Source organism: Microtus pennsylvanicus, chromosome 14 (genome assembly GCF_037038515.1).
Source record: "Microtus pennsylvanicus isolate mMicPen1 chromosome 14, mMicPen1.hap1, whole genome shotgun sequence".
NCBI classification, from domain to species: Eukaryota; Metazoa; Chordata; class Mammalia; order Rodentia; family Cricetidae; genus Microtus; species Microtus pennsylvanicus.
Genome location: NC_134592.1, coordinates 15,905,603 through 15,932,271, shown reverse-complemented (window position 1 = coordinate 15,932,271; position 26,669 = coordinate 15,905,603). Strand labels below are relative to the sequence as shown.

At 50.7% G+C, this 26,669-nt stretch overlaps 1 protein-coding gene across 3 annotated transcripts in view; it reads left to right on the top strand.

Annotated features, from left to right (window-relative positions):
* The window catches only part of Rin3 (Ras and Rab interactor 3), a 110,762-nt gene that overhangs the window by 72,908 nt on the left and 11,185 nt on the right, over positions 1 to 26,669 (top strand). For all 3 annotated transcript variants that reach the window (XM_075948474.1, XM_075948472.1, XM_075948473.1), the window contains 3 exons: positions 4,173 to 4,264; positions 14,850 to 16,325; positions 19,933 to 20,241. In XM_075948474.1, coding sequence (XP_075804589.1) covers positions 4,173 to 4,264; positions 14,850 to 16,325; positions 19,933 to 20,241 — 1,877 coding nt within the window. The remainder of the gene's footprint in view (positions 1 to 4,172; positions 4,265 to 14,849; positions 16,326 to 19,932; positions 20,242 to 26,669) is intronic.

The following is a 26,669-nucleotide window of genomic DNA, read 5'->3' as shown; positions in this document are numbered from 1 at the left end:
TTACTGAGCCTTGAAGTCTACAGAATCTGATTTCAGTTCCAGGTAACTAATATTGGGACCAAACTAAATGATTAGGTGTCTAGTCCCTAGGGAATGAGAGGACCGGATGATGGCATTAGGATAGAAAATCCATTTTGTGACTTTGTATGTAAGAAAGAAAGCTGGGCTATATTCTCCCAAAAAGTGTCCTATGTAGGTGGAGTAAGTATTGTGTTGCTGACCTTGTGTGTGTGTGTGTGTGTGTGTGTATGCTGCTTTGCGTTTCTTTCATAGGTAAAAGTTTAGCTAGAACAGGGGCCTTCAGAGAAGGGTATAGGTACCTAGGAGTGTACAAGTTGGCCCTCCAAAGTGAGAGCAGGTTTTGTTAAAACATCCACTCTGAAAATCCCACTTTCAAAATTCTCTGTTGCCTTTTACGGGGCTTTATAGTTCGTAAGGAAATAGATATGAACGTGTACACACAGAGCATCTATAAGTTTGATTAATTCACTGTTTGATAGCCTTTGCTTTGGGGGGAGGTCTATGACTCTCACCCACATGATCCCCACCCAAGCCTGTGCTCATTAAGATTTACTTGTGAGCTGTGTAGAGATGCAGGTTTCATTAGTAGGGCACTTACCTAATATCTTGAGGCCTTGAGTCAAGCCCCTACACACTCCATGTGTGTGCCTGCTGATGTCTGCTCTCCTAGGCCCAGTGATGTTCCCCTTGGGCTTGGACAGAGGAGCCTGCACTTTTGGCCTCTTCTCGGGGGTTCTGATCAGGGACATCTGCAGAGTACAGACAGACACTGAAAGCCTGGTAGAGTCCCTCCGAAGTGTCCAGGGTGTCTTTGGTCTGTTGTTGGTAGGTTTGTGGATAGATGCCCACTGACCTAGCACCTTATCTGAGGGTTATCCTGTCATTACCCCAAAGCCTAGGACTTCACAGTTTGGGTGTGACTACGCTTGTTTTGGGGCTGCCTGTCTTCCCCACCTTCACACGATGCTAAAACTTCTTTAGTTGGCAAACCACAAACTGGACAATTTGCATGTCATTGTCACTGACAGAGGCCACCACTAAGTCCATGAAAGTGGGCTGCTTGGTTGTACTCAGGACAGGAAGGATAAAAAGTACCATAATCTGGGGACTATTTCTGTTGAGGTATGAATGGGTATAAGCTTGGAGAAAGAGTAGCAAATGCTGATCTTGAAGTATTCTATCCCGTGGCCTATCAGGCTTACTAGGAATCTACCCAAAAGAAATACTAGCCCAGGGCAGAATCACCAGGAACTAAAATTCTTCCTAGCAATGTTGTCTGAGTCAATGGCAGTAATGCAAATAGATTTTTGTTTGTTTGGTCGGTTGAGTTTTGGGGTTGTTGTTGTTTTGTTTTGTTTCTGTTTTTGTTTTACTAAAAGGCAGTACAGTCTAGGAATGGAAGAATCTGACCTTAGACCCAACCAGCATTCAAGTTCATACACTGGCATTTACTTTTGAAAATAGTTGTGTGTGTGTATATACGCACACATGCACACATGCAGAGAAGATGAGGGAAGTAGTCACACCCTAGAATCTTGACAGTGGGACTCTGAAGAAGAAGGACAGAAACATCTTATTTTAAACACTTGGGTTATGTTTAATTCCTACAACAAATATGTCTTTGCTTCTAATTTACGAAACAAAAACAGACCATAGGGCTGAACTGTATGGAACTCAATGGTAGATCATGTGCCTACCACACGCAAGACCCTGTGTTCCATTCTCACCCTTTCCCTTAATCCCCACCCCTTACCTGAAAGTCTAACATCTTTATTATATTTATCTATCTGTCTGTCTGTCTGTCTGTCTGTGTGCACATGCCATGGTACAGGTGTGGAGGTCAGAGGACAGTTTTGAGATTTGAGATTCTCTTCTTCCACCATGTGGATCCCGAGGGATCTAACTCATCATCCTTAGCTGCGAGCACCTTTGCCCACGGAACTGTCTTACCAGCCATCCAAAGTCTAGAATTAAAAACAATGAAGACAACAGTAGTGTCAGTATCCCAGGCAAGTTATGAGGCCTGGATAGGAAACCAGAGGCTAAATAAATAAATAACAAGTAAATAAACAACAAGTGATCTGTGGTGCTAGGTAAAGGTATGGTTTTTAGCTGAGTGGTCTTGGGCAATTATCTCAACCTCTCTGAACACCCCACGCCCCGTTACTGATTGTAAAGCTACCCATGCAGCTGCTGTGCTCTAACAATGTCATAGTGATGTTGTATGATGCTGCTCGGCTAGCTGCCCCATCCTGTGTGATGCCCTAGATGGAAGGAGTGACCCTCCAGGGGGAGGAGGAGGGAGCTGGATGATGAAACCATTGACAACCAAGTCTGGAAGGAAGAGGCCTATGGTGTGACTTTGAAGGGTACTTGTAATCTAAGCAGATACAAGTAGAGGGGACCGGCGTCTAGGAATAGGGTGCATTCACTATGAGGAAGTGAGGCGCAGGCAAGGGGTGGGAACATTTAAAGAGCTTGCTGGAGAGGTGGAGCAGCCCAGGCTGTCTCCTGTGTGCTGGGGTTCGAGCCTAGGTCCCCATAAGCATCCTAAGAAAGGCGGTGAAGTGACGGAGTTAGATTACGGGCAATATGAGAACGGAGTGACCTCTGCTGGCCACTGTGATAGACATTTTTCTGGAGACAGGAACCATCTAAAACGACACAGACAAACTAGAGAGTCAGCCAGGTAAACTGAGGTAATGGCAGATGAGTTTTGTCAACCACTGTAACTGGAGGTTTGGGTAAGGGTAGTGAGGAAGGGAGTAGGACCCTGAGGACCTATCCAGAATGTTCCGAGCCAGACTTGTGTAAAGGGATGGGCAGTTGACATCACAAGGCCTCAGGTTCATAGTGGAGTCACGTGATGGTGGCTGGAGATGCTGCAGGGCCACCCGGTCTAACCATGACAAAGCCACAGCCACCTCCTCAGCAGTGCTTTCTTCCCTGAAGGCTCCCTTCAGTGTTAGTGTCCGCTCCGGCAGACACTAACAGAAGCCACTAGCGGACTCATCTAGCAGAGAGCCTCAGGCAGGTGTAGGGTGGTCTGGAGCCCCTGCCATGAGGACCCTCCGTCAGCCCTATCACAACCATTGATGCTGTTCTTTCTCTAGCTCAGTGTCCCACTGTGAACAGGTCTGTTAGTCGCCATGGTATTTATGGTACACTACAGGGTTTCCAAGACCTGAGACATTGCCTCACCCCTGCCAGAAACTGGAAGCCCCTAGCTGAGGGGTACAAGGAAAGGAGAGACAGAAGGGAGGCAGTGATGGACATGGGTGGAGGGAGATAGCTCTCCAGGCCAACAGGGGAGGTGCCCAGTGAATGGCAAGTGGATGGATGAGATTTCTTTGCTTGGGATTGGGTTGGAAAGGAGGTGGGCGGGGCATGTAGGGGGCAGTGGTGGAGCAGGTTGCTAATCTTGGTATCTGTTTTTTCAACTCCGCCATTCTGTGCCCTTTTGGTCAATTTCTGCCTTCATGGAGGGAAGACAGGCTAACAGGGGAGAAAGGAGGAGAGAGGAGAGAGAGAAATGGCTGGAAGATGATAGGCAGACCCTAAATGCCAGGATAAAGCATAGAATCAGGACTAGCCATCCTGGCTGCAGAGGCAGTATCTGGGCTGGAGTCTGGAGGACCAGGATCCAGCACCATCTACCCACAGCCCATTGTGGCACCTGAGAAAAACCCTTTCTCCCTTTGGGCCTCAGTTTCCCTCTGTCTGAATGGCTGCTGAAAATCTCTGTAAGGACTCTCAACAATGTCCCTGCAGATGGCAGATGGTGCTGGCTAAATGCTCATCAGGACACCCCCTCTGTGCTTACCTGCCTAACTTCATGTGGAAGGCCAGGGTCATAGGTCACTAAATATGCTTAAAGGAAGTGTGGACCTGGCAAGGAAGAAGAAGCAAGGGGATTCTCCATGCTCCCAGGGCCCTTTCCAGATCTCTGAAACTGACCCGAGATCCGGATCTTACTGGCAGCTCCCTCAACTGCAGCCCTGTTCCTTAACCCTAGGGAAATGCCCAGGTTACATGAAAACCCTAGCAGTCACAGGATGTGAGACGGGGATCTCTCTGGATATCTGGATGCTGGAGAATGAGAACTCTGATCCTCCTAGTACCTGACCTACACAGCCTTCCTGTCTTCACAGAGATTTACTGCCCTTCACGTTGCGGCTACCCCAGGCCATCCTTGAAGCCAGCAGCTTCCTCGACCTTGAGACCATCTCCAACCTGGGCCTGGGTAAGTCTTCCTTGTAGAACCAGAATGGGTGGGTACTGAGGTGAGGGGGTACTAGGATTTCCTCTCTTGCATTAATCAGAGTTCTCTAGATGAACAGAACTGTCTTAGTCAGTGTCCTATGTCTGTGGAGTCATCATGACCATGGCAACTCTTAAAAGGAAAACATTTTTTAATTGGGGCCGGCTTATAGCTCAGAGGTTTAGTTCATTATCATCATGGCAGGGAGTGTGGCCTCATGCAGGCATGACTTGAGCTTCTGAAACCTCAAAGGCCACCCCCAGTGGCACACTTCCTCTAACAAGACCACACCTACTCCAGCAAGGCCACACCTCCTTAATTCCTGTCAAGTAGTGCCACTCCCTAATGACCAGGTGTTCAAATCTATGAGCCTATGGGGGCCATTCCTATGCAAACCACCACAAGAACCAACAGACTGAATATTCCATAGCTTCCACTGAAACAGTAGCAACAGTCTCACACACGAGAGGCTGATAGTTGCTTGGTTTTGGAGGCCCAAAGCCTTGGCAGTCTGTGTGATCTGCAGCAGCTGCCTCACTCTGGAGAAGTCAAGAACCCAATAGTTGCTCAACCCGCAAGGCTGCATGCAGCAGCAGTCTCGGCTGTCACCAAGGACCTAGAGGGTTCCTGGAGAGTCCCTGGAAGCCTAGAGACTCTAATTCTGATAACCGCCCAGGAACCAAAAACTGCAACAGGAGAAACCAATTCGGCAGCCAGAGGGAAGGCCCATAAGTAATCCTCCTTCTGCCATGCCCTGTTTCATCTGGGTGCTACCAGAAGGAGCCGCCCACATTTGGGGTGGATCTTCCCGCACCAATTAAGGCATTCCTTGGTGAGGCTTCCTCCTCAGGTGATTCTGATTTGTTGCAAATTGACATTAAAAACCGGCCATCACACCAATGGTCTCTGCAGAGATGCCCTTGGGTGACACCAAGCTGGATTCTGAACTTCATTTTGGGAACCCACCACTCATGCTGAGCCACTGAAGAGGAAGATCCTCAGGGCCCCCTGCATTGCCAGGGACCATAACCAGGCTGATCACATCAGAGGTGGCCCTGCGAAAGGCAAGGCCAACACCAAGGCAGTTCTGTGGGCTGGCCCACATTAGCCCTGCTTCTCCTGTTACAGTCCTGGACTCTCCCAGGCCTCATCAAGAGGAAAAGCAGTAGACGCTGTCCTGGCTGGGGGTGACCATTGCTGTGATGAAACACCATGACCAGAAAGCAATCTGAGGAAGAAAGGGTCTGTTTGGCTTTGGGTTATTCTTTATCGTCACTGTTCATGAGTATGGAAAGTCAGGACAGGAACTCAGACAGGGCCTGGAGATAGGAGTGGATGCATATGGGTGCCAGGGAGGGTGATGTTTACTAGTTTGTCCCACATGGCTTGTTCAGTCTGCTTTCTTATAAGACCCAGAGCCACCAGCCCAGGGATGGTTCCACCCACAATGGGCTGGGCCCTCCCGTATCAATCATTAATTAACAACATGCTCCAGACTTGCCTACAGCCTGATCTTATGGAGGCATTTTCTCAATCGAGGCTCCCTTCTCTCTGATGACTCTAACTTGTGTCAAGTTGATATAAAACTAGCCAGGACAGATGTGATGGGGATCTAGAGTGTACCCCTCATGTCCTTCACCTTCTCCCTGCCCAACCAACCAACCCTAAGGTGGAGTTAGGAGCATCTCCAACTTCCATTCTTTTGCATAAAAGAATATATTAGCGGCCCAGACTTCCTGGACTCTTCCTGGGTGTCTAGCCATACTGAGGTCTCTGTAGGCATAGGTTTGGTTTGATCGATGCTGACCTAGGACTGGGCCTCATCAATGCTGGCTCTGAAGAAGCCAAGATCTCCAGGCTTCTGGAATACTAAACCTACATATGTTGGGGACAGGAATTCTTCCACTTCTGTGTGGTACAGAGTAGCGTGTTTAAGGCAGATGTTTCAACAGCCTCTGTGGCCAGTCGTGGGGCAGAGGCCCGGGACTTCAGTGCCCAGAGCCAAGGCATGTCTGCAGACAAAGCATCTTTATTACGACTCAGCTGCTCACAGGATACTGTCTGCAACTGACTCCCAGAACCAGAAACACTGGCATAATAGTTACAGTGTTGACTGAACAGAGGAAAATTAGCCCAGACTGAAGAGTCAGGTCACAGAGGAAGCAGACCAGAGAAGACATCCCCTCACCTCAGCTCTAAGGCCAGGCTCTAGCCTTCTCCCCAAGAGGTCTGGGGATAGTGGTGTGAAAGAAGAGCTCAAACCCATTCCACACCGTCCCTTAACAGAATCTGCTGTACTGTAACTGAGTAACTGGGATGGGCACTGGACTTCACATATACTCATTGGCCCTGTTCTGAGACTCAGGCACGAGTCCCTGGGGCTGATATCCAAGACTCCCTGTAGGTTCCTCCTGGGAGCACTTGCTGGATGGAAACAAGCTACTCAATTTAGGAGAACCAAATTCCTGCCTGGAACAGGGTGGCCTTGGGCATGGAGTAAGCTAGAGATGGAAGTCATCATGCAGGAAGCCGAGGGTGGTGCAGACTGGCCTGCCAGCAGCTTCTTGGGGAATGGGGCACCTACGGAACCTACACCTACGGAACCACCTGGAAGGTTCTGATCGGATGAGGTCTCCCAGGTGCTGAAGACAGAGTCAGACTCAGCAGATTGACGTTTCCCCAGAGCCAGGGAAAGGTTGGCTTTCCAGTCCATCTCCGGAACAGATGGAGACCTGAAACCGTCAGACGCCTGGCCCTGGCACGTGCAAGCTGCAGCCATGCCAGGCTTTGTGTGCTCCAACGATAATTGCAGAGAGCATCTGCCAAGGGCCCAGGCACCTAAGGCATTGTGCTGCGCCATTTTGTCACTCCTCTGCCAAGCGTGTCCAACCTTCTGACATTGCAACAGGAGGCTGTCACCTGCAGAGTTCACACAAGAGAACATGCAATCAAATTACAAAAAGAAAAAAACTCTTAATGTTTTAAGTAACTTTATAGTTTTATGTTGAGCTGCATTCGTAGTTATCCTGGGACTCATGCAGCCTGTTGGCCAAGGACTGGACACACTTGTTGAAGGAGAAACCTGAGAAGTGGAGTCCGGGGCCATCGGGTTTTGTGAGCAACAGCCTCTGCTCTGTACCACAGCCTGTTGTACCCTGCAGCCTGCTCAGTCAGAGCCCTGTTCCTTAGCCCACCAGCCTTCCAGGCTCTGCCTCCAGCCCCACCCCACATAGCCACTGTTCCTCTAGAAGATCTCCAGGGAGAACTGGGATAATCATTACCAGCTGCGCGGGAGGGGCTTGAGGACAAGTGTTCTCTTGATCTAGTCAAAAGCATGATGGGAGGCAAATTCACCAACTTAGGTGCATACATTCATTATTAGATTTTTCACACACACACACTTAGCATTAATCTAATTAATCTTATCAATAAAAACTGGGAATCAGATACTAGGGGTAAGAACCTGAAAGATCAGGAAACAGGGAGCAACCAGTCACTTCCTACTTCCTACCATTCCTCCACCAGAGCTTCTCTCAGCCCCATCTTACTACTTCCTGTCCCTCTCTGTCTACAGTCCTCCAAACCTCTATGGTCAGCTAGTGGCTATTTCCACCCTCTGACTCTAAGCAAGCTTTATTTGTCAGCACACAATCAAAATATCACACAACACATCACACACACACACTCATACACACACCACACACACACTTTTGGTAGAGGAAGCCATGGGACTCAAGGTGTCTAAAGACCTTCCTCAACGTTAAGCAGAAATGAAACACTGGCTCATGGCACCACATGGACTGAAACATGATGTTTAATGAAAGAAGCCAGACTCAGAAGCACTTGTGAAACTCCCTTGTAAATGTGCCCAGCTGAGGCAAATCCACGGATGTGGAAGGCAGGCTGGCCGTCACCAGGTTGTGTTGTTGTGGCAGCCGAATCCGCTGGGAAAGACCAAAGACTTAGACTCAATTCAAATTTAGATTAAATGAATTTATTCTTGCTGCTAGTGGAAGGACGTAGAGCCAAACAGCGTGTCATGCCGAAGGGGGCTAAAGGAAGGGTTTATAGAGGTGTACGTCAGAGATGTTATCAAAGGTGTACAGTGACCTATGGGATCCACAGCTGGGCAAGAAAATTCCTTTACTCCCTCAGTTGTTTCTCTTTCCCCTTGTGTAGTAATAAAAAGACCACTTTATCCCAGTCCCACGGAGATAAGTGAGTTTACAAAAGCAGAAAGTGAGTGGTTAGATACCTCACAGTAGAAAAACCATTATTCTATTCTTAGCTCACCTGCTGGCCACTAGATATCACATGCATTCCAGGGCAAAGGTCAGCAGCCCATAGGGATGCCTGGTACCACATTTTCTCTCACCATCTCAGGGGAATTATGTGTAAATTATTATGCAGGTCTGAGGACTCTGGGGGAAGTGTCACTAATTGCCTGGGATAGAACAGCCAGGGACATAGCACCATCAGGTTAGAGCTGGCTATCACATTGCCAGACCCGGCAGAAGCAACTTAGAGGAAGAGAAGCATGTTTGGGCTCACAATTTGAGTGGATACTGTATGCGAACTTTTCTGTCCTGCCAGCCAGTTCCCAAATAACTACACAGAGACATATTATTAATCATAAATGCTCAACTGATAGCTTAGGTCTATTACTAACTAGCTCTTACATTCTAAATTAACCCATTTCTATTATTTTACTTGCTACCATGTTATCTCATTTTGTACACATCCTGCTTCCTCTGTCTCTGGCTGGCAACTCCCAAGACTCCACCCTTCTTCTTCCCATCATCCTCCTAGGATTGGCTCTCCTGCCCAGCTATAGGCCAATCAGCTCTTTATTAACCAGTGCGAATAATACGTATCTACAGTGTACAGAGATTGTTCCACAGCAAAATACAATCCATGGTAAGAGTTTATGTCAATGGGATATGTGTCTGGGACACCTCACATCTCCACCAGGAAGCAAGAGGAGGCTAGAAATGGGACCAAGTTATAAAACTCCAGGCCCACCTGCCAGTGACCCACTCCCTCTACCCAGGATCACTGCTGGAATCCAATGCTGAAACACCTGTCCCTCCAGGGAATATTTCACTTTTAATCCACCAGCTGGGGAGTGACTGACAGGGGGCATGGAGTTTCCTGGGATGGGGAGGGGGGGTTGTGACTAAAACACCCTAGCAGTTATTATAATGACAGTGGTGAATTTTTGAATAGGTGAGTTATGTGGATGATATTCCTGTTGATGACAGAGGGATGTGGACTGTAAAGCTTCCCATAAGAGGATGTGATAGGAGCTGGATTCGCACCCGGGGCTTTCTCTGTGTCTTCAGCTGTAGCCATTGCCTTTCAGGCTGCGCACTGCCTCCTGCTCCTCAGCTCCCTCCTCCCCGGGCTCTGGCTCCAGTTTTAGCCAAGGGAAGGGGCTGTGTTGGATGTTGAGCCGGGGAGAGCAGCGAGCCCTCCCTTTGCACTGTACCCTCCGAGCACTTCTTTTTTAGACAACTTTTTCTTGTTATGAAATCCCAGCATGTTGTGGGTTTCTTTTTAACTGACAAGACCAGAAAAAGACGAGGCTGAAAATCATACATGATCCCTCCACTGCTGCGAAAATACAGTTCTGCATCTTGCCTCTCGCTGGTGTTTTGTGTGAACATAGGTGTGACTTTTAGTTGTTTTGCTCACACCCAAAGTCAAGAAATGTCTAGTCAACGGTAGATTCTCTGGGTTTTCAGTGCACCCAACGGTCTCACAATCATTCTTAGTTTTTGAAACATATTTCCTTTCTCCGTGTCACTGGCTGTATTTTATTGTACTTGGTTTGGTTTTAATGAGTAGACTAAGCTATTTGGACGGGGATGATGTCACCAAAGCAGAGCTATTCTCTTGCAGGCTCAGCACCATGGGATGGCTCTTAAGTGTTTGTTTAGGCGCTGACACAAGAAAAGCCAAGTTTAGACTTGGAAACACCAATGTTCAACAGTGCAGGCCGTGTAAGCATGAGGACCTGAGTTGAGCTTTAAAATCCACATTAAAAAAATGGGCGTGGCAGCTTGACTTGTAATCCCACCACTGAGGAGATGAAAGCAGGTAGGATCTTGGCTAGTTAGACTAGCTCATTGGTGAGTTCCAGGCCCTCAGAAAGCAGGGTGGTCTCACTCCGAGGTTGTCTTCCAGCTTCCATGTGCACACATATGTACCTGCAGGTGCCCACATACATACCAAGAGAAACACTGGAGTTTGAGCAAAAGTCCAACAGCCCATCTTTGGATGCTACAAAGATATGTGTTCCCTAAGTTCCCAGAGCTTCCCAACCATTTCCATGGTATGGGAATCATTACTTTGCCCTCAGGTACCACAATCCAGCACCTGGCACATCACAGGTCTACCAAGCACTGCAGGGATTGAAGCTGGCAAGACATGCCCCCTACCCAGGTTCGGAAAGCCTTGGTACCAGCAAAATGGCTGCCTCAGTGTCCGGGTCCAGTGCCAGCCCGGACCATAAATTATTTCTCTGGATCAGAGGGGAGGTATGGGATTAAAGATATAACTATATTGGGAGGGAGTTCTCAGTAATCTTCATGAAGTCCTAAATTCACCTCCTGAAAATCCACCCGCATTTATTCTCCAAACAGCTTTTTATACCAAAACATAAACTGAGGGGGAAATTCATTAGCATTCTGTTGCCTAGGTAACTAGGCAAATATCTGAGGTCACATCCACACCTATTCTATGCCCATTTTGTCACGTCTCCCCATCTTCCTGCTCTGTATGCTGGCTCTGTCACGTAGGCCGAATTAACGACTCTATCCCAGGCATCCTCCAGATTACAAAGAAGGAGCAGAACAGCATTGGCATATCCTGCTGACCCTTTGTAGCAGCCTTTTGTGAGGCCAGGTGCAAACTATGGCCTGGAAGTCTAGCCGCCATACAATGTATATGGGCCTGTATGATATATGGCCCTACACCTCAGTCAAAGGGACAGGCCCTTCTTTACCGGAACTTGGGCGGCTGAGCCAAGACTTGGCATGGTGCCGCCAGTCCCTGCCAATGCTGGGATTGCATGACACAAGGTTCTGCTTCCCCAGCCTTGGCTCTTTGCAAGCTGCAGAAAAATTTTTCAACTTCCTTTTTTTGTTTTGTTTTAAGTATAAAGCCCTGAACTGACCGCCCCATTGCTTCCCTTACACAGTTGCAGGCCCTGATATGTGGCCCCTCAGTGCCCAGCATCACCTTCCCCTGGAATTAGTGTTGCCTTGAAGAGCCTGTGCCCTGTTAATTGTCCTGGGGGCAGGCAAGCAGCAGCCTGAGCCCTGGACCTCAGGAGAGCCCCCAGTGCCTGCTTCACACTTGTGAGATGCTATCAAGATATGGAGCTGTGTTCTTTTATTCTGTTCCTGCTAGGGACCAGTTCTGCAGTCCAGTGATAAGCTGGCTGACAGTCCTTCCCCACCTGGAGCTCCTCTGCTTTCTTTTTCCCTCCTCTCTCACTGTCTCATCTCCTCATCCTCCCATTCCTCAGCTTGTCCCCACCTAGCCTGCCAAGTGAGACTGGCCAGTGTCCCATACCCTAGAATGCTGCTCTGCTTTGACTAAGCTAGTTCACTCTCTAGTGTTGGGTGCCACTGCCTGGCCTCTGCTCACTGGAGCACCATCCTGGAGGCTGGAGATGCACAAATGGAAAAGGCCCCAGTGCTGCCTTCTAAAGCCCAGAGTGTGATGGAGCGCTCAGACGAAAGCATGGAATGGCAGTCTGATGCTGGTCCCTGCCATCAGAGAACCCAGTAGGACTAAGGGACACAGGCATCTTGCACATATCAGTCTCCTAAGACTTAGAAGGCCAGTCTTAGAAGATTAGCAAGAACCTGGCACCCGGCAGAGAGGGAGGGAACTCATTCTAAGCAGAGGGAACAGTACTCACTAAGACTCAAAGGTAGGGCAGCACATTTGTCCAGAAAGAAGTGAATGGAAGATGGAGTGGAGACCCAGAAGACAATTCTAGAAAAGATATATGGGGCGTATCTCCCAGGCCTTGAGTGTCCTCAGCAAGCAATGATGGGAGAGTGTACCCGGGCACTGGGAATTCCGGACATCAGCTACCCCATGACTTTGTCCTTCATCCACATGTCTTACGGGACTATGACAGGAGCATGGAGGGAACTGAGCTCAGCTTCCTGGGACTACTGAATAGTTCACCTTCCCAGCTGCCTGAGGCTCCTTGCTAGCAAGACTTCAAGGGGACTGGACCGCTCTACTGGGCTCCTAGAGACTTGGGTACAGTGTTTTCAATGATTACTCCACAGAAAGTAAGCATATGTGTGTTCTGGGTACCCAGAGTTGGTCACTCAGAGGTCGGGTGCTGTCTTGGAAAGCTAAGCCACAGCCTGGCCATCATGAAGAGTGGCCCTCAGGTTATGTAAAAAAAAAAAAAACAAACCTAGCCTGGTCACGTCTTACTCTGTGGCTACAATGTGCAGGGAGGGAGCTTTGCATGTTATAGAAAGTCACATGAAAGGCCGTCATCTTGTTATTGTGGTGACAGCTGGGTATTCTGGGCTGGCTGCCAGGTGCTGCAGAGTCTTTCTAGAGCTGAGCTCCATGGTGAGTAGCATGCTTCTTTGGTGCCCACGGTTGGGTAGATCACAGCTTGCGTTCTATCATGGGGTTGGACCCTGCTCACACTGATGGGCATACAGCCTCAGGCCAGCAAGGTCTTTGAACATGCCATCAATAGTGCTGGCTCTGCACGCCCCTGCCATGTTCTGACTTCTCCTTTCACGTCAAGAACCTGTTGTGGCCATGCCTGGTGGTGCAGGCCTGTCATCCCAGCTGCTCTGGAAGCCGAGGGAGGAAGATTGAATGTTCGTGGACAACCTGGGCAAATTAAGATGAATGAAGTGTATGCCCTGGCAATGCTGAAGCAGACATGGGCAGCCCATGTATGGTGGTTCTGTTGAACTTGTCCGTATTGGGTTTCATGGTCTAAGTTGATGAGGACGACTGACCAGGTCTCTTCCTGAAGAGGGTACCTTAGTGAAACCCTTTCTCAAATTTTGAAAACATTAAGCCAGGCGTGGTGGAGCACCCTGTTAATCCCAGCACTTGGGAGGCAGAGACAGGCGGATCTCTGTGAGTTCAAGGTCAGCCTGGTCTACAAAGCGAATTCCAGGACAGCCAAGGTCACACTGAGAAACCCTGTCTTAAAAAAAAAAAAAAAAACTAAGGGCTAGGGATATACCTCAGTGGTAGAGCACTTACCTAGCATGTAGGAGGCCCTGGATTCAATCGCCAACACCAGAAAACAAAACAAAGGTGCTGCTCTGTTCTTAGCACATCTCTAGCTGGGGCAAGAGCCACCGGCCACCCACTGATAGGCAGAGCAACCGAGGTGGGAAGTGGTGCAAGTTCCTCAGAAGGAGGCAACGGGTTAGTTTGACCGGTTCAACCTTCAGTACTCTGTGACCTCGGTGAAAACATTTTAGCTGCGTCACTGCCTTCATCTGTAAAGTGGGGATAAAGCCTGTGCTTAGGGCTCATCAATACAGTCCCTGTACAACTGCAGCCCTCTTTCCTTCACACCATTAGCTTGACACCATTAGCACTCCTTCACATAGGCATCTTACTGAGAAGCTGTGTGCACCCTTCTCCCAAGAGTCCTGCCCAGCATGGCTCAGGCTCTTCCTTAAATGAACTTAAAATGAACACATTGAGCAGGACCTGGGTCCCATGCTTCTCTCCAAAAAGAGCCACTCTCATGAGTTCAGGGTAGCCTATTCTCCAGAAGTCAGACCCCTGTATCTTTTGGGAGGCTCTGAGCATCCCTGAGTGTTTGCTGGTATGTGGTACCCAGAGGCCAAGCTCTTTCAAGCCAGGCCTTGCCTTGGTGGCTTTAGTCACAATGAGGCTATGAAGACTGGTTGGTGGATAGCCAGCAGGGCAGGGCTTGCTCAAAGGTAGGAGCTGTGTCCTCACTTGTCCCATAGTCTAGCTCCTCAGTGTCGAGACCCTCCCAAGTCACAAACACCAGCCTATAGTGGACAGCTATAGGTCCAATTCTATCACCCATAATTCTCTGGTTCCCTTTTCCTGTGTGTGCCAGCTGCAGTGGCAATGAGTTCTAGCCTCTGCCTACCATAGGGTTCCCTCCCAGCACCCTGTAGTGTTACTGCTGAGACACCCATTGGGGAGTCAGCTAGAACAAGACCTAAGGCACAGTCTACCCAGGGTACCGGATGCTGGAGAGCTGCAGGCACAACTTTGTTCCCTCTGTTCCCACCATGCCCTCCTCCCACATGCCCAAGGCCACGGTCAATCCCACCCGAATCATAGTTCTCCATGGCAAACTCTCACATGGGCACAGAACTGAAGCTGGGCTTCTCATGTCCCCTCCCAGTTCTCCTCCACCCTCTGCTGGTGGGTACACAGGGGACTTCCCCTCCAGGCAGGAAGTGGTGGGAGAAGTTTCAGAGTCCAAGAAGGGAAAACAAACCTACACAAAAGCAAGGGCCCCTCCCCCACGGCTAGGAAGACTGACTGCCTCTGCTCTTCTTTCCCTCAGGCTTCTGGGACTCCTCGCTGAACCCTCCAAGAGGTCCTGTCGAGCCCCTCAGAGGCCCAGCCCCTGGGGCCCCTGCAGCCTCCAGCATCCGGCCCACAACCCATTACACAAACTGTTCCTGTGAAATCGAGCTGTCTGTGGGAAATGACCGCCTGTGGTTTGTGAATCCCATTTTCATCGAGGACTGCACCCTACCGACTGATCCACCACGCCCTGTGCCTGCCACCTCGGATGCTACCTCACCCACCTCTAAGGGGTCCCCACGCCGTCCCCCACCTCCACCCCCGGTACCCAGCCTTCCTCCAGCAGGTCCTGTCCGGCCTCCTGTGCCTCCTGTGCCCCCTGCACCTGCTGGTCCTTTGCCGAACTCCCCACTAACACCCACCTCTCCTCTTGCACCCCATGCGCCCGGCCCCCCAGGTCACCCAAACCAACCACCCATGACAGCCTGTGAGAGTCTCCCACCTCCAGCTGTAGGCCTGGGCCCCTTTGGGGAAGAAGAGATGAAGCCTGGAACAGCTCCCAGCCCCTTGCAGCCAGCTCCTCCCCCTCCACTGCCCCTGAAGAAGGCTCTTCCAGCAGCTCCTCCCAGACGGCGCGTCTCTGAAAGGGTGTCTCTGGATAGTCAGAATGTGGGGACTACAACAGACAGGGACCACCCAAGTATTTCCAGGACAGCCTCTCTCAGCCTGCCTCCCAAAGGCACCGTGAGCAGTCTTGGGGACAGGCCTTCAAGGACCACAGAGCAAGGCCAGGAAACAGAGACCAAAGCCGGCCATGCTGACAATATACCAGTGCCTCCTGGAAAGGCCAAACAACCCCCTATTCCGCCACCCAGGAAGAAGCGGGTCTCTCGACAGTTGGCCTCCACCCTTCTCAGTCCCTTGGAGAGAGCTGAGCACCCCATACGAGAGGCATCCTCTGAGAAACCAGCACCTGGTGCACCTTGGGAAGGCTTGAGTCCAGCCCCGCAAGCCGGGATGCAGCACCCCCATACCCAGGCCAGCACCTGTCCCCATAGCTCTCCAGAGTTCAAGGGCTCGCTGGCCTCACTCTCAGACAGCCTGGGTGTGCCTGCCTCCGCCACCGACCAAGACTCCTACTCCACCAGCAGTGCGGAGGAGGAGCTGGAGTTCAGCAGCCCCAACGTGAAGAAGAAGCCCTCGATGATCCTGGACAAGGCCCGCCACCGCCTCAGCTTCGTCAACTTCGCCAGCGTCTTCCACGCCTTCCTCTCCAGTGACCGCAAGCTGTATAAGAAGGTGGTGGAGCTGGCGCAGGACAAGGGCTCCTACTTTGGCAGCCTCGTGCAGGACTACAAGGTGTACAGCCTGGAGATGATGGCCCGCCAGACATCCAGCACCGAGATGCTGCAGGAGATCCGCACCATGATGACCCAGCTCAAAAGCTACCTGCTGCAGAGCACCGAACTCAAAGCCCTGGTAGAGCCCAACCTGTACTCAGAGGAGGAACTCGGTCAGTGCCAGCTTGGGAAGATGGGAGGGAGGGCGGTGCATCAGGACCCTCAGGCAGCCCTGGGCACAGAACAGCCTCTGGAGCTGCTTGCCTAATGGCCTCGTTTTTCTAACTCTCCTACTGCCCCACAGATCTGCTGGGCCCAAATCCCTCTCTCAGGCTCTACTTCTAGGGAGCCAACTCCAGGCAGCAGCCCACTTTCCTGACCACTCCTATCAGGCAACCCACCAACAACAACCCTCCACTCCCCCACCAGCCTCTAACCCAGTAACCTTCAAACCTCTCTGCAATTAGGATTCTTGGTGATCGGTTTCCCTGTGGCATGTCCACAGCTGTGTATATACTGAAAATCCTCAGGCAGACCACACTGCAATAGCTGGGTATGACAGCATCTACCTGTAGTTTCAGCACTAAACGTGGAGGCAGGAGGATGGCGGGATCAGAGCCATTCTCGGCTATATAGTGAGTTGGAGGTCAGCCTGGACTCTCAAAAAGCAAACCAAAACAAAACAAAAATCTGTATTGAGAGATTTGGGGATTACCTGATAACCATTACTGCCCCTGCAGGCACCGACCTCCTCCTTGTGGTCCTGTACCTTTCCTCCTTTACCTAGTGATTAAGAGCATCAGTTTTGGCTGGGCCGTGGTGTTGCACGCCTTTAATCCCAACACTCGGGAGGCAGAGGCAGGCGGATCTCTGTGAGTTCGAGACCAGCCTGGTCTACAGAGCTAGTTCCAGGACAGGCTCCAAAGCCACAGAGTAACCCCATCTCAAAGATGCTTTGATATTGCAGGGTGATGATTCCTAGTGAGAGGTCCTAGGAAAAGAGACTGTTAAGCACCGCCTTCCTTGGAGGAGGCTGGGCTTCAATCGTTGGCTCCTGAGGACCGATATAGTCACCAGGCCACAGTATTAGGGCACAGAAGTAAGGTGGTGGGTGGTATGTTGAAGTCTATGGCATTGTGTCCTCGGGAGGCTGTAGCTATGTGTGCACCCCACTAAGATTAAAGGGCGCACCTGGCAGGATGCTCAGGGTGGTACATCAGAAGGCCACCCACACAACCCCTGACTTTTTCCACTAACAGTTACCACGTCCCCGAGACCCAGGCATTACCCCACAGAGCTCGTCTGGGGAGAAAGTGAGTTATATAAGTAGTTTGACAGAGCCCTGTGCCTCCAGCTCCTCATCTGTTGTACTGGAAAATAATGGCAGCTGGCTGATCACAAAGTCCCTCCGAGAGTCAGTGAGCTCTTCTTGTGACAAGCGTCAGGTAATCTGCAAAAAAGTCAGGAAGCCATGGAGGAAGATGACCTAAGCGTCAAATAGGCAGGAAGTGAGGTTTAGAGGCCCTGGGAGAGGTAGGTCACAGCATCATGGCCTCCAAGGTTTAGCATTTCTGGAAGGGACCAGGCTGTGGCAGATTTGAGTCAGGAGTGCTAGGGCCTCATGTGTGCCCAGCATTGCTCTGGTCCTTGAGCTGAGGAGGAGCAGAGAGACTCAAGACGAGCAGAACTTCTGTCATGACAAGGTGTACTGGGAACAGGTAGGTGGGACAGGCACCCTGGGCACAGATCTAGTCCACGGAAGTGGGCAAAGGTCTGACTGGCCTCATATGGACTCTGAATAGCTAAGGGCCAGTGTGAGCGTTCCTGGGAGACCACAGCTACAAGTCCTCAGGCCCAAATCCTGAGAAACCAGGGGTTCAGTGTCAGAGAGATGGCCTTCCACCTCACTGAACATCCAGAAGGGGGCAAGTGGAGGCTACTGAGGCTGAGTCTAGAGTCAGGAAGAATGCGGGCTGATGGCATATGTCTGGAACCCAGTCACACACAGACAAGACTATAAATTAGACCGTGCCCAGGAAGATCACAGGTGGTGTGCAGAACAGGAGACTGCGAAAGGGCACAGAAGAACATGGAAGGACATGGACAGCTCAAACAAAGCAGCCCAGAGGCAGCTGTGGTCAGCCATGCACGCCAGAACGGAGAAGTGGGAGGAGTCAGGCCATAGAGAGGATGATGGGAGGAGTTTCTTCAGGGCAAAGGTGAGATGCGCAGGAGGATGATATGGCCACTCATGCCAGGCTGTGAAAGTCAGGCTAAGGTTGGCCTGGAAGGGATGGATCCCGAAGCAAGGAGGAGAGCTATGAAGAGGGAGAGGTGATCCAGAGCTATCCCAGTTCTGGATTGGGGTGGGGCCAGTTGTATTAGTTACCCATCCGTTGCTGTAACAAAATGTCTGACGAAAGCAACTGGAGGAAGGAAGTGTTTGAGGGTACAGTCCTTTGTGATGGGGAAGTCGTGGCTGCAGGAGGCATCTGGTCACCCTGCATCTACAGTCAGGAAGCCAAGAGTGATAAATGTTGGCGTCCAGCCATTTTCTCCTTCTTATTCATCCTAAGACCCAAGCCCAGAATGGAAGGTGCTGCCCACATTTGGGGTGTATCTTCCCTCCACCTCAGTTAACCTAGTAAGAGCCAAGCTCACTTAACTCCTACCGCACAGGGGGATCAAGACTGCAGCTTGACTCCAGTGATAGCCGTATGGCGAAGGGCAAGCCGTGAGAATAACTGTGTAGTGAGGGGAACGTGAGATGCAGAAGCCCAGGGACAGAGGCAGGCCTGGCAGTCTGGAGGAGCAGTACGGGCAGGAAAGCAGGAGTGAGTGATGAGCCAAGTCTCCTGGACTTGAGAAGGGCAAGAGGCATGAAGAATAAGCCTACCTTGAGCTGGAGAGATGGCTCAGCCGTGAAGAGCACTGACTGCTCTTCCAGAGGAGCCGGATTCAATTTCCAGCACCCACATGGCAGCGTACAGCTGTCTGTAACTCCAGTTCCAGGGCATCTGACACCTTCACACAGACTTACATGCAGACAAAACACCAGTGCACATAAAATAAAAATAAGTTATTTTAAAAAGAAAAAGAAAAATTCTACCAAGCCAGGCAGTGGTGGCACACAACTTTAATCTCCAGCACTCCAGCACTCGGAAAGCAAAGACAGAGCCGGGCGGTGGTGGCGCATGCCTTTAATCCCAGCACTCGGGAGGCAGGCGGATCTCTGGGAGTTCGAGGCCAGCCTGGTCTACAAGAGCTAGTTCTAGGACAGGCACCAAAGCTACAGAGAAACCCTGTCTCGAAAAACCAAAAAAAAAAAAAAAAAAAAGGAAAGCAAAGACAGGCAGATCTCTGTGAGTTTGACGCCAGCCTGGTCGACAATGAATTCGGGACAGCCAGGGATATAAAGAGAGATCCTGTCTTGAAAAACCAAAACAAACAAAGAATAATTTTACTGGGCACCCAAACCCTTAGTACACAGCTGCCCAGGTTGTCCACTGCACAGCTACAGTGTGTCCAGAGCCTTCTGAAGTTTGTGCTTCTAGGCTGGCTCTCTTCCTGGCTCTGGGGGAAATGCTGCAGTGGAGAGACCAGAATATTAAGCATGGGAGGTTCTGGTGCCAGTGCCTCTGCAGTGTGTCTCTCTGTCTTGCGTATCAGAGCTAGGTAAGAACCAGGGATGGAAGGGCTGTGTTGCCAGGCAGCAGAGCCAGGTGGCAGGGCCTCCACAGCTGCTTTCCTCATCTTCGCACTCTCACTCCCTCCCCTCAGAGGCCATTGTGGAGTCAGCCTTGTACAAGTGTGTCCTGAAGCCCCTGAAGGACGCCATCAACTCCAGCCTGCTGGAGATCCACAGCCGGGACGGCTCACTGCAGCAGCTCAAGGAGAACCAGCTGGTGATCCTGGCCACCACCACCACCGACCTGGGCGTGACCACCAGCGTGCCTGAGGTGGCTGTCATGGAGAAGATCCTGCAGAAGCTGAGCAGCATGCACAAGGCCTACTCGCCCGGGAAGAAGATCTCCATCTTGCTGAAGACCTGCAAGCTCATCTACGACTCCATGGCCCTCGGCAACCCAGGTAGGCAGGCTGGGTCCCTCCCATAGAACTAGGGCAGGATGGGAATAGGAAGCATTCCCTGGTGATGTGGGCAAGGAGGAACCAGTGCTTCCTGCTGCCCACAAGGCAGGGAAAAAGCTGGTCATACCTGTGCCCATGCTCATCAAGAGAAGGCGCCCTGTGTACTGAAACGTGGTGACTCAAACCCAGAACCGCTGTGCCTCAGCGCTGGAGGGTAGAAGTTCACGATCAAAGGGGCGGGGCTGCGTTCGCTCTAGGCACTGGGTAGGATCTGATCCAGCCTCACTCCAGTCTGAAAACCCAACAGTCTTCACTCAGTACTCCCCCATGTGTTCCGTGTCCACATTCCCCTCTTAGGAGGACACAGGACACAGTGGCTCAGGGCAGCCCTACTCCAGTGTGATTTCATCTCAGCCAATCACATCTGCAATGTGCACTTCCAAAAGGTCGCCTTCTTGGCTCTTTAACTTGTGTGCACATAGAGGGGACGGGTCCAGCTATGCTAGTAACTCCCTGTACCAAAGAGAAGCTGGTCTAGACTCACTGAAGTCACTGGGAGCTGCCGATGGAAGATGACCAGGCCCATCTACACCCAGGTGGTACCTGGATGTAGGCTCTCTGGGTGAACCTCAGACCATATCTTCATCCTCCAATATGTTGTCCTAGGCGTATACCTGTGGCCAGCTGGAGCCCAGCATAGTAAGACCTGGCATCATGATGACGTGGCACTCTGACCTGTCAATATCGCATTGCAGGGGGTCCAGGGAGGAGGGGAAGGAGTGGAGTGACCAGGCCCTTTTGTAGCCAGTTTACCACAGCACTCCTCTAGGTACACGGGAAACGGAACCCATGCTCCATGGGTAATAAAATGCTGGCCGGAGTTCATCCCACACCCAGACCTTTAGCTGGATACCCTCTTGCTGATGGCCTCCTGTGTAGTTAGTTGTACATGGGCCCTGGCAGATGGCAGTAGGAAGAGTATCACACCACAGTTGTGACCTCCTAGACTTGGGTTCCGATTGCCCTTCCCACTTGTAGGACCTAGAATGAGACACTTATTTCTTTGAGCCAGCCCAGCTTCCTCATGGGAAGAGAAGCTGGATTCTAGGGGGGTCAGAGCCACACTTAAATCACTTGCTGATGTTAGAAACAAGCTGTGACATTTGACCCTGGTGCCTAGTACCAGCAGGTGCCATACCTGGGGCTAGTCGAGAGACCCCTCTTCCTCTGCATGTTCCTTAGGAATGAGCCACCTGGCAAAGCGGTTGTTGGCGTGGCACTGGGGCATGGAACGAGGTCCCCTCACCCTAGCCAGTTTCCCTCATGAGCCTGGCAGAGGCTGCAGCTCCAGGTTGGAAGCCCTCTTTTGTGTAGGACCAATATGTGTCCTGCAACTGAGAGAGAGCAAATTGAGGTCCTGGAGGGCAAACGCCACACGGGGATGAAGCTATGTGATGGCTGTGTTGCCATGGAGATGTGTGGTGAGAAGCAAAGGGACAAGTTTGTCCTTTGGAGGCTGGGGGCCTTGTGCAGTTCTGCAGACCAAGAAACAGGCCTAGGCTGGGGCTACAGTTGAATCCTGCCTGAAAAGGGCAGCAACAGTGGGCAGCCTCCAGGATTCCGAGCCTTACTCTGAGGCTGCACAGTCAGCCCCAGAGGCCCAGGACCCAGGGAAGGTACCCAGCACGCCTGATGGCGGCAGTGGGAAGCTGAAGGTCAGGGCCCCCTCGTGGCTGATGAAACAAACTAGGGATGTCACACAGCTTCTCTTCTGCGACAACAGGAGCAAGGCCTGGGGCATCCTGCTTGAGTGTGGGGGAAGCAGTGTGCTGGGTCAAGTCAGAAAGAGAGGGTAGGGGGACTGGAGACATGGCTCAGTGGTTAAGAGCATTTCCTGTTCTTCCAAAGGTCCTGAGTTCAATTCCAAGCAACCATATGGTGGCTCACAACCATCTGTAATAAGGTCTGGTGCCCTCTTGCGGCCTGCAGGCATACACACAGACAGAATACTATATAGATAATAAATTAATTAATTAATTAAAAAAAAGAAAGAGAGGGCAGGGGCATGCATAGGAACCCAAATGTCTCTCTAGGCATCTGTGCCCTATGCCTCTAGTTGCATGACGGTCCAGGTAATGCAGGCACCAGCCTCAGTTTCCTCCTGTGTAGACTGGTGTAGGCTCTGGGGCTCAGGTGGACTGTGGCTAGTGTGCTGCCGGATGCTCATACTCGCTAACTGCCTGTCTGGCCTGTGGCTATTTCTAACTGAGGGGTAATTTCCCCCAGGCTTTCCAAGACTGGGGTGAAGTCAAAACTGAGGACTCTGCCGTTTCATTCTCTGAGCCCCAGTTCCCTGAAGACCATGGCTTCCTGAAATTCTTTTACAAAGCCAGACGCAGGGACAGACATTCAGACACCAGCTTGCTTAACTATGAATTCAGTGACTCAAAGCTTGCCCTGAGAGCAGGGAGGAGACTAGCCAGCTTTGAGGAAAGCAGGATGAAGAAGATGTTACTGTAGAAGGGGGCCAGCCAGATACAGTAGAAAGAATGCAGGACCGAGCCAGTGGGAAATGAGATGACAGGCAGCCCAGGCCAGAGGTTCTGAGCCATGAGGCTCAGGCCAAGGTCTAGACTGGGACTAGAAACCAGTGGGCATCTTGTCAAGGGACACTGAGTTCCCGACCACGGAGGCTAAGCCCCGAAATGGGAGCCCAGTTGCTGTAACTCCATCTTGGGCTGCCCACTCAGACCCTCAGCATCTTCACTTGGGAAGAAGCAGCTCACCCACCCACATGGTTCTGTGTTTGAATTCCCACATCCATGCCCTAATTTTGTATGGTAAACCTATGGGACCTCTGTGTGGGCACCATGTGGGTGCTGTACCCAGAAGCTGTCGGGTTAACCAGGGGCTGTGGAGTTACCTACCACCCAACCTCAGTTTCTCCATTCTTAGGCTGTGTGATCCCAAGTATGCTTGTTCTGATGCAGAGGCCACTGTCTGTCCACCATGTTCCTGGGAATGAGAAAGTTGGGTATTATAGGCATGGATCAGAGATCAGGAGACACCCACTGAGACTTCCGGGTTCATATATGCTGAAACAAAGAATTGAACCAGGATACGTGGGTAGTAATAGAAACAGAGACAGTTGATTAAGGAAAGGGTACTGTCAAGAATCCAAGGATGGGAATAGGCCAGAGAGCTAGGAAGGGTCCGAGGCTCCAGGCCCCAGGCTCTGAGCATCCCTGTCCTTTACAGGTGGCTTACATAGCAGTGCCTTCTCCGGCACTTGAAGATCGCTGGGCTTTTCTCCTTTATTATCCCAAGTGAAAGAGGGGTTTCCATCCTTCCTCTGCCATTGGCTTCTTGATATGTCAGTTTTGATGCCTCTGAACCCTCGTTCCCTATTCTATCCTCCTACCTCAGAACCACATTGTAGATCCCAACCTTTTGTGAAGCATCTGGGGACTTACCAAGGTGGGACACAGACACCTGCGCTCAGGCTGGCCCCACCTCCACCAGTTTCACACATGGTATTCTGCATGGGTTTTGTCTGAAATAAAATTTCTGGGAGTGTGTCTGTCTGTCCCCGTACATGTGCACTAGTAGAGGTATCTTTTTTCAATTATTACCTGCTTTTTCATTTTTTTGGGACAGTATCTCACCGAATCTGAAGCTCATCAATTCGTTTTGGCTGGCCCACCAGTGTACTTCAGGGATCCATCTACTTGTTACACACACACACGCACACATGCATGTGTGCACACACATGCTCACACACACACATGCGTGTACACACACGCATGCACATGTACACACACACACACACACACCATGCTCAGCTTTTGCCGTGAGTGCTGGGTGACACCCCAGGACATTTTTAACCTGTCATTTGAAACTGATTTCAAACTTAAGATCTTTCAACGGAAATGGCTCACTGAAACAAGGATGCCCAACGTACCCTTGTGCGTTTTTATCCCAGAAATTGTCAAGTGCTTTCTCCTCCTAAACACACACAGTTTCTCTCAAATCACATAGGTTATCTCTCTGGACCCTTGCCCAGTCGGTGCTATCCTGAGTCTATGTTACAGACTCTGGGAGTGCCAGACAGGCTGCAGAGCTCTCTTGACAGCTGTGGGTGTGTCCCTGTGTAAGCTTCTGCAGACACAGCATCTCTAACTGGGTCGCAGGTTGTCACCTACCTCTAAAGGTCCTTGGGAGCTCGAAAAGGCTTAGGAATTAACATCTAACAACAGCTACCGTCAGTTTTCTCTAATGTGTTACATTTCAAGGGCCTTTCTTTTCTTTGTCTACACTGATTTTCTATTATTTATTTTTATTATCTTAATCATGTGTGTGTATCTGTGTGCTGAATATGTGCATATGAGTATAGATGCTCTAACAGAGAGACGATGGGCCTCCTGGAGCTGGAGTTACAGCCGCTTGTGAGCTGCCTGATATGGGTGCTGAGAAGCAAACTCCGGTCCCCAGCAAGAGCAGCATGCACTCTTACCTGCTGAGCCATCTCTGCAGCCCCGGGGCTGGCATCTGAGAATGCAGGTTTCCACTCTGCATCGTTTTTTACCTAAGCCACAGTGTTTGTCACACTTTCCTCACAGTTGCTGACTCAGGTACTTTCTCGCTGCTTCGAGCAAATTCTCCGACCAAAGCAGCAGAAGAGAAAATGGGGTCTTTCAAACTTAGAGTTCGGGCTGGGAGATGGCTCAGAGGTTAAGAGCACTGGCTGCTCTCTTCCAGAGGACCCGAGTTCAATTCCCAGCAACCACATGGTGACTCACAGTCATCTTTAATGAAATCTGATGCCCTCTTCTGGCTTGCAGGTATATATGCAGACATAACACTGTATACAGAACAAACAAATAAATTTTTAAAAAAATAAATAAACAATAAACTTAGAGTTCAAGGTCCAGTCCATCTTGGCTGGGAAGTCATGAGAGCAGGAGCTTGAAGCAGCTGGTCACATTGCATACCACAGTCAAAAAAGAGAGCAATAAATGCTGGCTAGTGCTCAGCTCACGTTCTGCAGCCTACAAGGCCCGGGTCTCACCCAAGTAAAGATGATTCTCCTCATCTAATGTGAGCAGGTCCTATGACTGACTGACCCAGAGGTCCACCTCCTAGGTGATTGTAGATTCTGTGGAGCTGACAGCTAAAATGATCACAGTTACATGGTGGTGACATTTTCTTAGCTGTATCTCAAGTGACTCAGATTCTCTTCAGACTTGACACTGGTCAATTTCAAAACTAGGCTCCTCCATGCCTCCATTCCCTACCCTACTCCACTCCCTTCCCTGTTCCCAGAAGCTCATGCTGTCGGGTGTCAGGCTGTAGCCTTATGACTAAAGTGTTATCCACAAACCAACGTCCCTGTGCTGAAGGCCTGGGAGCCCTTCGGCTACAGCCATAGCCTGTGTTGAGCTCATCTCTACCCTGTGTTCAGAAGAACCCCACCACACCTGCCCAAGCACTGCTCCTGGACCTCAGGCTCCCCAGACTTCTGACCCCTAGACCTCAGACTAGACCTCTGAGCTCCTAGGCTTCAGGATACCTAGACTGTGGGCCACTTAGGGCCTTCGACCACCTAGCCCTCTACCCACCCTGGGCCTCGGGCCCTCCTCTCTGAGAAAGAAGCCCACCACCTGCCTCTCCTGCCGTCACCACACAGGGAAGAGAAGCTCATGCCCAGCCTGTAGGTCCCATTTAAATAGAAATACAACAGCTTGGCTGTGGGTGGGAACAGTTGAGCCAGCAAGAAGAGGGCTACACTCGGAGTGACAGGAGCCAGACGTAACTGGTCACGCCATCCTTTCCTGAAAGATAACTGCTGTCACACCAGTCTAGACCTGGCCAGAATGCATCCCTGGAGCCACATCGTGCCAGACTTATCCTGTAATCACTGTGCCAGCTGGTCATCCTGCGCAAGCGCCAGCTCTGGGGATGGCAACAGCGCACAACTTTGAGGGTCCTGGGTCAGGCAGGCTGGGAAGTTAAAGAGACAATAAACTTGGCATCTGTCATACCTGGGAGCTATGGGGTTTCTGCAGACTTTGCGAAAAATGGCAAGAGCTGTTATGCTTTTAGATTTATATTCTGTATGTCTGACAAAAAAAAACCCTTTGGTACCTCTGAATCATCAGAGATAGCAAGGGAATCCATTCCTAGAGTGGGAAGAATGACCAAAGCACCCTCAGAGAGGACAGGATGGCAAGAGGGTACCCAATTGAAGATTCTAACAAATACACATGCAAAAGACGGGGGCTAGAGAGATGGCTCAGTGGTTAAGAGCACTGGCTTCTCTTCCAGAGGACCTGAGTTCAATTCCCAGCACCCACATGGCAGCTCACAACTGCCCTCACACAGACATATATATGAACATGGAATAAAAACAAAATACAAGATAGATAGAT